We start from the raw sequence: 12,611 nt of genomic DNA, 5'->3' as shown, positions 1-12,611 counted from the left end.
ACTACAGGAACTGGAGCACTTCAGAAGGAGAAACCAACTAGATGATGATGATGATAAGTGCACAATGAGGCCATTCAGAGGTTGATGGGTGTTTGTAAAGGGGAGCTGTTGAGAGAGTTTGTACAGTTTTACAGCTGTTGTGTTTTGTGATTAGCTGATTACTGTAACGCTGTTACAGTGACGTTATTGTATTTGTGAGAGAATAGATGGTTTAGAAATCATACTCCGAAAGTTAACTGACCGGCATGAAAGCGATATTTCTTATATTCTGGAAATCCAGATATCATAAATGTCTATTGGTTTCTAGAAATTGTGTAGAGGTGACGAAGTCGTTCTGTGATATCCGGTGTCATTAGAGGTCTGTCTTGGCAGAGAGCCAGAGAGTTCTCGGGCATCAGATCAAAATCAACACATCCAAACACACTACATGACCAAAAGTATGTGGACACCTGCTCATCGAACATCTTATTCCAAATCATGGGCATTAATATGGAGTTGGCTGCTATAACAGCCTCCACTCTTCTAGGAAGGCTTTCCACTAGATGTTGGAACATTGCTGCGGGGACTTGGTTCCATTCAGCCACAAGACCATTAGTGAGGTCGGGCACTGATGTTGGGCGATTAGGCCTGGCTCGCAGTCGGCATTCCAATTAATTCCAAAGATGTTCGATGGGGTTGAGGTCAGGGCTCTGTGCAGCAATGTTCCCTCTAATTTTTCTCGGGACTGAGTAAATTTCAGGTCTGCTGAGCGCAAACTTGAACGTTGTGAAAATTCTGTGCAACTTCCAGTGCACGTTTACTGTGAACACTGAGGCTGTATCCGCTTTAAGTTAAGTTTTAATAGTGGCTAGGTAGGCTACTGTGGCTATTTGATCATAATGTAGGCCTACCAGAGTGGTATACCATCAAAACAATGGAGAAAATGCATCCCATAACATTTTAACATGGAAAGAGCTGTTCTTTCCTTTTCTCGCTCTTCTTTATTGCCATTTTATAACCAGCAGCACACAGCAATGCTGACCATATTTTGCTTTTATGAGAGATTTGCATTTAGAAATGCAAGCTGCCTCACTTTCGAGGGGCTGATGCAGTTTCCTCTCTCAGTAATTATTTGTCACGTTTTTGAGAAAACCCTCTCTGAGGGAACGGATGTGGCCACTATGCAGAGTCTCCCTGTCATGACGTTAGTAAGCCGTGGGTAGACAGAGGCCTTGTTCTTCCACCAGCTCAGAGGATCTGCAGATCTTTGGAGGAGGGGCTCCTCCAAATAGGATCGGACCTCCGTTATGGCATCTGCTGAGGGATTCCTTCGTGCTGCATCCCCAGTTGCTCTCTCGTCAAACAGCATCCAAACAGCAGACTTTTGTGGCACTACTGCTGGTGCTTCTGCTCCATCTGATCCCTCTTCTTCCTGTTGCCCTGGTGCCTGAGCCAGCTGACTGCTGGGGCTGTCCCTCCCTTCTGCTGAGGTTATTCTTCGAAGAGCCTCATCAATCGCTCTGGCATCACTGAAGGCTAACTTCTTAAACCTGGGGTCAAGTGCAGCGGTTTCTGATAGCACGTGATTATATTCCATTCTGTGGAACTTTCTGTTCATTGATGTATATAGGGTGTCGATCAATTCTGTCACATGTCCTGTGGTTACATTTGCTTCTCTCTGGCGGCTGGCTGTGATTCGCTGCAGACCCTTACGCAGGAGTATCATTTTTGAGGCTGTTACATAGCTGAAAAGAGAGAACAGTAACTTATTAGTTCAGGTTCATGTTTTGTCTACTGATACTACATTCTCATCTACTGCTCATATACATACATAATACTGTATTAAAATAATGATGTAGTAATAACTGCTTACTGTACCTCTCTCCACTGAACCAGTCTGTGTAGACTAGAGTTTGGGCTGAGTCATGCTTGTCAATACAATATAATCCTACTCCGATGTGTTCTGCCTACAACAAAATCTTTTGCATAGTTTGTTTGGTTTCGGTGTGTTGAATTGAAAGTGGCCAATATTGCATTGTTTCTAACCCAATTCCACAGTAAAGGGAAACGTTGATAGTGTTAACTAACTAACAGGGAAGTTCAATCTCGTGCTTCTCTCAGTGGGCTGATACAGTATTTATTCTGCTGATAGGCAGTCCCAGGGAGCTGCTTGGCTACTGCGTGTGCATAGTTTAGAGGGAACATTTCTGTGCAGGCCAGTCAAACTCTTCCACACAGATCTCGACAAAGCATTTCTGTATGGACCTGGCTTTGTGCACGGGGGCATTGCCATAAAGTTGGAAGCACAGAATTGTCTAGATTGTCATTGTGTGCTATAGCGTTACTAGCTATAGCGTTACCGTTCACTAGAACTAACGGTTCAAGCCCGCAACACGAAAAACAGCCCCAAACTTTACAGGTGGCGCTATGCATTGGGGCAGGTAGCGTTCTCCTGGCATCCGCCAAAACTAGATCTGTCTGTTCGACTTCCAGATGGTGAAGCCTGATTCATCACTCCAGAGAATTAATTTCCACTGCTCCAGAGTCCAATGGCAGGCAAGCTTTTACACCGCTCCAGCCGAAACTTGGCATTGCGCATGGTGATCTTAGGCTTGTGTTCTGCTGCTCGGCCATGGAAACCCATTTTATGAAGCTCCCAGTGAACCATTATTGTGCTGACTTTGCTTCCAGTGGCAGTTTGGAACTTGGTAGTGAGTGTTGCAACCAAGGACAGATGATTTTTAAGCGCTATGCGCTTCAGCACCCTGTGGTCCCGTTATGTGAGCTTATGTGGCCTACCACTTCGCAGCTGAGCCATTGTTGCTCCTAGTAGTTTTCACTTCACAATACCACCACTTAGAGTTGACCAGGGCAGAAATGTGACAAACTGACTTGCTGGAAAGATGGCACCCTATGACCGTGCCACATTAAAAGTCACTGAGATCTTCAGTAAGGCCATTCTATATCCAATGTTTGTTTATGGAGATTGCATGGCTGTGTACTCGATTTTATGCACCTGTCAACGACGGGTGTGGCTGAAATAGCCGAATCCACTAATTTGAAGGGGTGTCCACATACTTTTGTATGTATAGTGTATGTTTCCCACAACCAGAATAAAGCCCTGTACATAGCCAACTGTATGAAGCTCCAGCTTTTACACTGATGTCTGACAGTGGCACTCAATGGCCTGCTTATTGTGAGCATGTGTCAGTGTTTGCTGCAGAGGGCAAGGAGACATTTAGTAGGTGTGTGTGTGTGTGTTCTGCTGCTGGATCCTGACATGTTGCCCTATCAGCCACTCCTATGCAGCAGCGCACGGCCAGGAGAATGTTGTGTTTAGTATGGAATGAACATTTGAAAACTTTGCGTGCGCACACACTCACTCGTACCTCTTTGGCATAGGATAAAGACCAGGGAACCTCCCCTTTGGCTTTCTGATCTCTCCACCTTAAACATGGAATCTGTATTAGGGGAAACAGTTCCACTGTCCGTCCACAGCACCTTTGTTACTGTTTTTATTTTGTGAACGAAACGGAGGTGAGGTGTGTTGAGCAGTGTGGGCAAATTAAATTGAATTGCATATTCTGTTGTTCAATCGCTTGTGCAGTGGGAAGAGGGAAAAAACAGTGTTCGTTGTCTGCAGTAACTTCGTTGTTGTAATATCCCAAATGGACGTTTCACCATTAAGGATTCCAGCTTTAACTCTGTACAGTCCATATTGCACTATTTTATATAAGCAAAGATATAACAACCACTAATGGTCCAGTCGTTCCAGTAATAAATGAACATTACCACATGACCATTTTGTTCCCCATGCTTTAAATGCAGCATGGTGTTTCTTCCATAACAAGCTATTGACACAGTGAGCAAGCCACATACTAAGACTGATTGTGATTATGTAACAATGAGTTAGAATGACGGTAAAGAGTTTACATGTGCCCCCCCCCCCACACACACACACACACACACTTTTACTAGATCATTATGCAAGTGGGAGGCCAGACAACCACACAAGACTAGAGTCAATTACCAAAAGCTTTGTTCAAGATCACTGTGAGTAGACATCAACTTTTCCTTTGAGGTTTGACCATTGGCTGTTTGGGTCTGTCGAAGAGAGGAGTCCTGCTGGACTTGTCTCTGTCTCGCTGTATAATCAGTCCCACTGTGGTAATGTCTGTGGTGGCCCACTCTGCTTCTCTCTCTCTCTCTCTCACTTTGAATTTATTCCTACCTCCTTTTGTCTGAAGTTCTCTAACACACCCACACACATTTACTATTAGATGTTTAGCTGTATAGGTACAGTTTTATGTAAATTTTTATTCCTTAGAGCTGGCTACTGTAATGTTGAATTATCCCTGCCAGTTTGACTTTAATATCCCTTTGCTATTCGCTTGTGTTAAGGTAATGATGAATGGAAATTCCACTTTTAGACAGCAATTATTGTCTTTATTGAGCAAATGAAAACCATTCCTCCAGTAAAAGCTGTAGCTTTCCCATAGAACCTCTCAGATGGTCTGGTTCCCTGGAGGAAAGACATAAAAACCGCATCAACTGTCTGAATATACCACATGGATCCAAACACGGACCCTTGAACTTCTGTTTCATTTCATCACAGTCCAAATATTCCAACTTGTATGACATATTTTTGACTGTCTGTTGTTTTCCCATTGATTTCAGGTTTGAAGACCCTCTCTGTGTGTGTGTGTGTGTGTGTGTGTGTGTGTGTGTGTGTGTGTGTGTGTGTGTGTGTGTGTGTGTGTGTGTGTGTGTGTGTGTGTGTGTGTGTGTGTGTGTGTGTGTGTGTGTGTGTGTGTGTGTGTGTGTGTGTGTGTGTGTGTGTGTGTGTGTGTGTGTGGGATGAAGCACCTGTGGGACAAACACTTTCCGTTGCTCATCCTTCTCTATCTGGTAGGAGACGTCACCTCACAGGTTAACCCAGGTAAGTGTTGCCATGGGAACGGTATGGGGAGCTGTGTGTGCACGTGCTTGTGTGTGTTTGTCCATGTGGTGGCCTTAATTGCTGCTGTTGTCTCTTTGATATGAGTAGGACTGTTCGTTCTGGTGTCCATGGTTTTCTCCACTTTTACCACTCTATGTGTGCTTCACTGAGGGAAAGTGTGATGTCAATGAGATGACCAATTATATTTTACAAGGAAACCCAGAGGCAACGCTTGTTGAGCAGAGACGGATCACTGACAACCAGTAGGCAACAGAGAGAAAATCTGAGTCAACTCCTGATAAATACAATGACTTGGGACAATAGTACGTATGACAACATTATAGAGCTGTTGTCATTAAATAGAGGTTTATAATTGGATAAAGAGCAGGGCACAAGGCCAAACTCTGTGTGTGGTGTGTGGTGTGTGGTGTGTGGTGTGCGTGTGTGTGTGTGTGGGGGGGAGTAGTAAAATAACACAAATATGACCAACTGGAGACATTTTGTTGGTCTCTACAAGGTCAAATGTTATTTCTAGGGGGTTTTGGGTTAAGGGTTAGGCGCAAAGGTTAGTTATAGGGTTAGGGTGAGGAGCTAGGGTTAAGGTTAGGTTTTTGGGTTAAGGTTAGGGTAAGAGTACGGGTTAGGGTTAAGTTAGGGGTTCGGGAAAATAGGATTTTGAATGGGACTGAATTGCGTGTCCCCACAAGGTTAGCTGTACAAGACTGTGTGTGTGTGGTGCGTGGTCTTTTACAGCTGTGGCAGTCTGCTCTGAGAGAGGGGGAGATAATTGTAGAGTCAGTTCTTCACATTAACATTGCTTTTTAATTAAAGCCTGCTCCAGGCAAACTACAAACACACCAGAACATTTCTCACAAAATTGTCTGGGGTGCCTCGAAGCGAACAAAGCCTATGTTACATATGCTGTAAACTTTTATTTTTCTGTGGCTTGGTGCAGGGAAACAACAATTTATTTTCATGGACTTTCATGAACATACATCAAAACTTCAACGTCTTTAACAGTGGAGTGACAAAACACACACTAGACACACCAGTGGCAGCCAGCGCCGTTTAAAAGGAGTACAAGCTTGGCACACTTGTATTTGGGGAGTTTCTCCCATTCTTCTCTGCAGATTCTCGCAAACCCTGTCAGGTTGGATGGGGAGCGCTGCTGCACAGCTATTTTCAGGTCTCTCCAGAGATGTTTGATCGGGTTCAAGTTCAGGCTCTGGCTAGCCCACTCAATGACATTCAGAGACTTGTCCCGAAACCACTCTTGCATTGTCTTGGCTGTGTGGTTAGGGTCGTTGTCCTGTTAGAAGGTGGAAGTTTCACCATTAAGGATTCCAGCTTTAACTCTTTACAGTCCATATTGCACTCTTCACCCTTCTGCCTGGTAGTGTGGTTGCACACCACCACTTCACTTAAGGTTCCAAAACCATATGCATTTGCCTTTATATGCATTTACATAGGTGCAGTGTATTGACACTGCATTAACACATTGCTAAATGGTTTGTAGAAATGTCCAAAAACAGTTTTCGCTTTGACATTAATGGGGTACTGTGTGTTGATTAATGAGGATATTTTTTTATTTAATACATTTTAGAATAAGGCTGTAACGTAACAAAATGTGGAACAAGTCAAGGGGTCTGAATACTTTCCAAATGCACTGTAGTAAAACCAAAAGCTTACAATGACTTGGAAGAGTTCCAGTGTTGCGTTGGATAGTCAAAGCCAGCTAGCTAACATAGCATCCCTCTGTTTGAACAGGGTGTTTGAGTAGGCTTAACTGGCTAGTTGCATTTGCTAGCTAAGTAGGCCTAAGTGAAACTGGAAATAAAATGACTCTCTCTTGCTTCTCTTTCATTTTGGAAGAAATTAAATAGTTTAAAACTGTTCAACTATTGTCTTTCTCTCTCTTTGAGTCAACTACTCACCACATTTTATGATTTCAGTACTATATAAATTCTCTCATCCTTTGATTGGGTGGACAACATATCAGTTCATGCTGCAAGAGCTCTGATAGGTTGGAGGACGTCTTCCTGAAGTTGTCATAATTACTGTGTAAGTCTATGGAAGGGGGTGAGAACCATCCGTCTACACCTGGTGCTGCCCTGAGTGCTGTCGAGGCTACTATAGACCTTTATTGCAAAATAGTGTGTTTTAATCAATTATTTGGTTACATGTGATCATATTTAGTGTAGTTTTATCTCAAAATGATACCTTTTTAAAATGTTTTACCATTTTTATTTTTTAGAAATTCACTGAGGAGGATGGTCCTCCCCTTCCTCCTCTGAAGAGCCTTCACTGAGACACCCCCTTCTCTCCATTCATGCGTGTATTTTACAGCCTACAGTGTGGCTGATCTTTAAGACTAGCATGTTGCTATATTGGCAGACAGAGAGAGAGAGAAGGTTTATACAAAATGGGTGTTCTCTCCAATGGGACTGAGCAGTGAAGTGGTGGGTGCTGTGGTTGTTTTCAGGCCTGTCTACAACTCGTCATCTCTGTTGCTAGAAGTCTCTGACCGGGTTTATGAGATGTGCTCCGGACATACAGCAAGTGGTCAGCTTGACAGTATACAGTCTATCCATATTACTTGATCTACAGTCCAGTCTTATCCCAACCTGAATCCACCTCTATTTCTCCATCTATCTCTACTCCAGGCTTATTCCAGTCTCTATGGCTCCTACTCTACAGTGAAAGCATGTCGCCCACTCAGAATGGAAATGGGAAAGACAGAGATGGTATAACTACACTGCTCAGGAATTTTAAACAGGGGAAAGTTGGCATCACCATGCATCTCAGTGCTACTAAATTCAGCAATGCATATTTCCTGCCTTCTGTTTTTTTCCTCTCCATCCTTGCAGCAGAATTATAGTTAGACACAGTAAGACCTGTGATTGAGTCAACGAGACCCCAAGCAAAACTGTAGAGTGACAAGGGACGGACAGACGCACAATTCCATCATCCATTCTCGGGTGTTTCAAAGAATCTTTGCCCAGTTTAGAGGATTTGAAATCTGGAGATAATTAAGACTTCTCTCTCACTTGCCGTCAGCAAAATGATTCTCCACAATGGGGGATAATTGGGATTTAGAACATTTTGTTGCATGAATTTAAATGAACTTTGGCCATGTTTGGGTGCATTAGTACTCTGCACTCCACCACTTCTGAGTAATCAACAATCCCAGCAAATACACATGGGAAGCCCATTTCAATATACTTTCCTGCTGTCAGTATGTCTGGAATGCATTAACCACAGACTCTGCATGCACAACACACACACAAAAATAAACTCCCACCAAGGCTGGGTACAGCCATTGCGCTGGAGATATTGTTCTCATCATATTACAATAGAAAGGCTATGAGACAGTTTACACAAGATGGCCAAGGACAACATTGAGTATAATATCAGAGTACTGTGTGTGTGTGTGTGTTTGGAGCCTGTGGTTAGACATCAAGCACTATGAAACAAGCCTGCTTTTCACTGGCCAGAGCACGAGCACAGAGAAGAAAAAGTGGTGAGAGAGGGAAAGAAGCCACTTGGAGCTGGAGCTGGATCTGTGTGTGTGTGTGTGTGTGTGTGTGTGTGTGTGTGTGTGTGTGTGCGTGTGCGTGTGCGTGTGCGTGTGCGTGTGTGCGTGCGTGCGTGCGTGCGTGTGTGACCTGTAAGAGTATGTGCCATTATGGATGTGAGAGTGTTCGTCCAGCAGGTAGCCTAGTGGTTAGAGCGTTGGGCCAGTAACCAAAAGGTCGCTGATTTGAATACCCATACTGACAAGGTGAAAAACTCTCATTTGCTCCAGGTGCGTTGTACTGGTATGGCTGACTCCGTAAAACAACACATTTCACTGCACCTAACTGAAAAAACATGTTTTCTTCTCTTTCTCGCTCCACACAGGGCTGGTATTTTTCCACCTTTTCAGAGGTGATCTTTTATTTTTAGACGGTGTGTATGTATACACATTTTACTACACTTGTGAGTACAAGGAAGGCCTCAAGAATAGTAAACCAACCAAAATTCAGAAATGAGAGGACATTTAGCTGGTCCTCATTTTAGGCTGAGGGGTTAGGTTAAGGGTTAGAATTAGGGTTTAAGTTAAGGGTTAGGGTTTAGGGAAAATAGGATTTTGAATGGGAATCAATTGTTGTTGTTTTTTTATTTTACTAGGCAAGTCAGCTAAGAACAAATTCTTATTTTCAATGATGGCCTAGGAACAGTGGGTTAACTGCCTGTTCAGTGGCAGAAGGACAGATTTGTACCTTGTCAGCTTGGGAATTTGAACTTGCAGCCTTTCGGTTACTAGTCCAACGCTCTAACCACTAGGCTACCCTGGTCCTCACAAGTGTATAGTAAGTCCTCAGAAGTGCCCCATGGGTCACCCCTGAGGGAAAGCTAGATAAACACCCCACAAACCAACATTTAGGAGAGACGTTCATCCGGCGCACTGAAAAACGCCTCTCTCTCTCGCTCTCTCTCCTCCTTTATTACGTGCTTTAGTTTAGGGTGTGGTCTGAGCCACTGATAATGACTTATTTTCACCAATTACATCCAAGGCAATTACAAATTATTTTTCTGCTTTCTCCTCTATTGTCTCTGGGCTGAGCCAATGGATCTGTCTGGCTGTAGTTAATGGGAAATGACCTTATTATGGAACAGTTTTCTTTTTGTACCAAGTGAATCCCACATAATGTGGTTTTCAGAGTTTCATTCTGTTGTATTTGTGTCCTGCTATGACACTAATATTGGCACGCTTCATTCATTAAATATCAGGTAAATAATGTTGTGATATTTCAGTTACTCTAGTCTGAAAACAACAATCAATTGCTCTGTGAATGCATGCAAAGTCAGGCCTAGTCTCCCCATATATTAAAGGTTGACTTTCGGCATGAAAAATGGTCCAACTCTGCCTCTTTCTCAATTTTCAAACAGAAATGTGCTCTGCCTTCGGTGCTTCATCGATTTGTCATTCTGGTCATGTGCTCCGCAATCGACGTAGCTAGTTCGTTAGCTATGTTAGCCAATGTAGCTGGCCCCTAACAGCTCCAGTATGTGTTGACGTCATTTCACAGGATTTGTTTTTGGATGGAAGCTGTAGAGATAGGTAAGAAATGGCACTTCTGTAGCCAAATATCTTATTCATCTTTTTTTTTATATCTTAAATCTTTTATATCTTAAATCTTTGTTTAAAGCTGTTATTTTGGGGTTTTTTTGCCCAAAGTCGACCTTTAAGCACAGCATTTTCATCACGCAAAAGTGCACAGATCTGTGCAAATGAGTACTGTGCACACTGTATTATAATCTACAGTGTGAATCCATTTGATTTCATTTAATTAATTAACCAGAGTTTAGTCAACTGTTGTAAAACATTGTATAGATGTTTTGCTCACTGCTCGCTTGTGGAGTCTTAGAGCTGCCTGGAGAGCCAATGAAATGTTCCCGAATACAACACATGAATCAAAACTGACATTATTATTGGAGGAATTGCAGATGTTATCACATTTGATCGCAATTATGTTACCAAGGGTACCACTAATAGACTGAAAATATGAAAAGTGTGTGGTGATTATGGCTGACATGTCTGTCTAAGCATGAAGGAGGCAGGAGATGGGGGAGGGAGGACAGGAGAAGATAAAGAGAGGAGAATGGGAGGGAGGAAAGGAGGAGGTGCGGAGGAGAAGGTAGCCTCACATCTGGAATAGTTTTTTGTTTTGGGACGGATCTGTTTCTGGAGTGAGTCTCACCGCCACTGCCAGGACGAACCCTGAGAGGTTTCCCCATATTGATGTTTAAGCAAACATTTGGAAGAGGGAAGGAAGACAAAAAGAAAGGATAAAAAAGTGAGCTGAGGGGCCATGCTGAAGGGAAAGTCTCCCTGGCCTGCACTTCCTCCTCCACTCCCTGGAACCAGCCTGACCCCAAGATATCACACACTCTGTACATTTCAGTATACACACACATAAACACACAAGTATTTCTCGCTCTCTCGCTTTCTCTCTCGCTCTCTCTCTGTGTCCCTTTGTACTTCCTCTGCCACTCATACTGACCAGCGTGACCCTGTGCTATCGCACACACATTCAGATAGTTTGGGGAAATGTTTAGCCGGAAAGCAGAGAAGACATTGGTTCAGTTGTCTCCAAGTTACAGTTTTTCTCAATTGCTTAAACACTATTTCTGAAACCTTGCTCCATTTCCTGAAAACATTCAACACAAAACCTCATCTTCAAGCAGTATTTACATAACCTCCGACTCCTCTCGCAAAATGAAACATTTGCCTCAAAACAGTTTTACCTGTGTTCAAAATCAAACACGGCTCTCAAATCATAAACAAAGTGATCAAATGATATACACTCTCAAGCAGTCAGTAAACAATACACCGAAAAATAGAAAACACATTGCTCAAAACATACAATTCTCAGGGAGAAGTACATTTTTAATCTAAAAAAATATTCATATTTTTACTTCATTGTTTTTTGATGAACGAAAACATGTTCTATCATAGTAGCTCAAAATTGATCAGAAATTACAACTCTGCTTTGCTCTTTGCAATTTTGTTTTTGTTCTTCCTCCTCCCTGTACCCCTATTTTTACAGTACTGTACCCTGCATCTCACAAACTTGTCCTTTGTCTCTGTGATACTGTAATTCTTGTTCTTTGTTGATATGAATCTGCAACCAGTCAATCTATTGAGCAGTGAGTACTGTTAATAAATGGAAAGCACAATGTTCAGGGCCATACAATTTGTCCATTGTACAGTATACAGCCTACCATGCACTGTACTACAGTATACAATACTAAAAGAGACACAAATCAAAGGAGTAAACATGTGATCATTGTGTTTCTTCTTGTCTTTGGGCTGAGTCAGGTCAGAGCACTTCGTTGACATCACAAGCAATATTTTCCCTCCTGAGGCAACGGGGGAAGAAGCCTCTTGTGCGCCGTATCCAGCCCTGACATGATTCCTCACCTATATCACCACAGGCTAAATCCATGGCTTGCAGAATATTTACTCTGGTGTAGGGTTGTCTATCATACACTTTCCATCTCCAAGAGGAGAAAAACTCCTCAATCGGATTCAGGAAAGGCGAGTATGGAGGGAGGTACAAGTTCATAAACTGCCCATTGATGTTAAACCATTCCCTTACCTGAGCAGCTCGGTGGAAACTGACATTGTCCCACACTATCACATAGGTGGGAATGGGATTCTCATTTAGCTCTTGATCCTGATGCTCTTGAACCTGCTGCTCAAATAAAATATCTCTTAGATTGGCAGTAAATCTTAGAAGGTGCTGGGTGTTATATGGCCCGAGTGTAGCATGGTGAGGTAGAACACCATGGTTGCTGATAGCAGCACAGATTGTGACATTGCCACCTCGTTGACCAGGGACTTCAACAATGGCCCGCTGTCCAATCATGTTTCGGCCTCTCCTTCTCCTCTTTGTTAGATTGAAGCCTGCTTCATAGACAAAGATGAACACATGGGGTCTGTCCAAGGATTCCAAGTCAAATATTGTCTGTGTAGAAATACAATATATTGTATGTAGGATTTTGTAAGTCGTACAGAGACAGTGCTATACTGTAGAGTACAATTAGGCTTCTGATTCACATACATTGTATGTACTGAAGAGTTCATTCACATAGTATGTGTTAGTACTGTAGACAATCTGGATTACAGTAAATGTTTCTGAATGTA

The 12,611-nt window shown here is 42.8% G+C and overlaps 1 protein-coding gene across 4 annotated transcripts in view; it reads left to right on the top strand.

The window, feature by feature from the left end:
• LOC139406716 (discoidin domain-containing receptor 2-like) overlaps window positions 1–12,611 on the top strand; it is a 48,133-nt gene that overhangs the window by 18,332 nt on the left and 17,190 nt on the right. For 3 of the 4 annotated variants that reach the window (XM_071149674.1, XM_071149672.1, XM_071149673.1), the window contains exon 1: window positions 4,753–4,918. In XM_071149674.1, coding sequence (XP_071005775.1) covers window positions 4,837–4,918 — 82 coding nt within the window. In that variant the 5' untranslated portion in view covers window positions 4,753–4,836. Of the gene's footprint in view, window positions 1–4,656; window positions 4,919–12,611 lie in introns of those variants that run through there. The other variant, XM_071149670.1, reaches the window with a different exon arrangement.

The sequence above is a fragment of the Oncorhynchus clarkii genome, chromosome 4 (genome assembly GCF_045791955.1).
Source record: "Oncorhynchus clarkii lewisi isolate Uvic-CL-2024 chromosome 4, UVic_Ocla_1.0, whole genome shotgun sequence".
NCBI lineage: Eukaryota > Metazoa > Chordata > Actinopteri > Salmoniformes > Salmonidae > Oncorhynchus > Oncorhynchus clarkii.
This window is presented reverse-complemented; position numbering and strand designations above follow the sequence as displayed.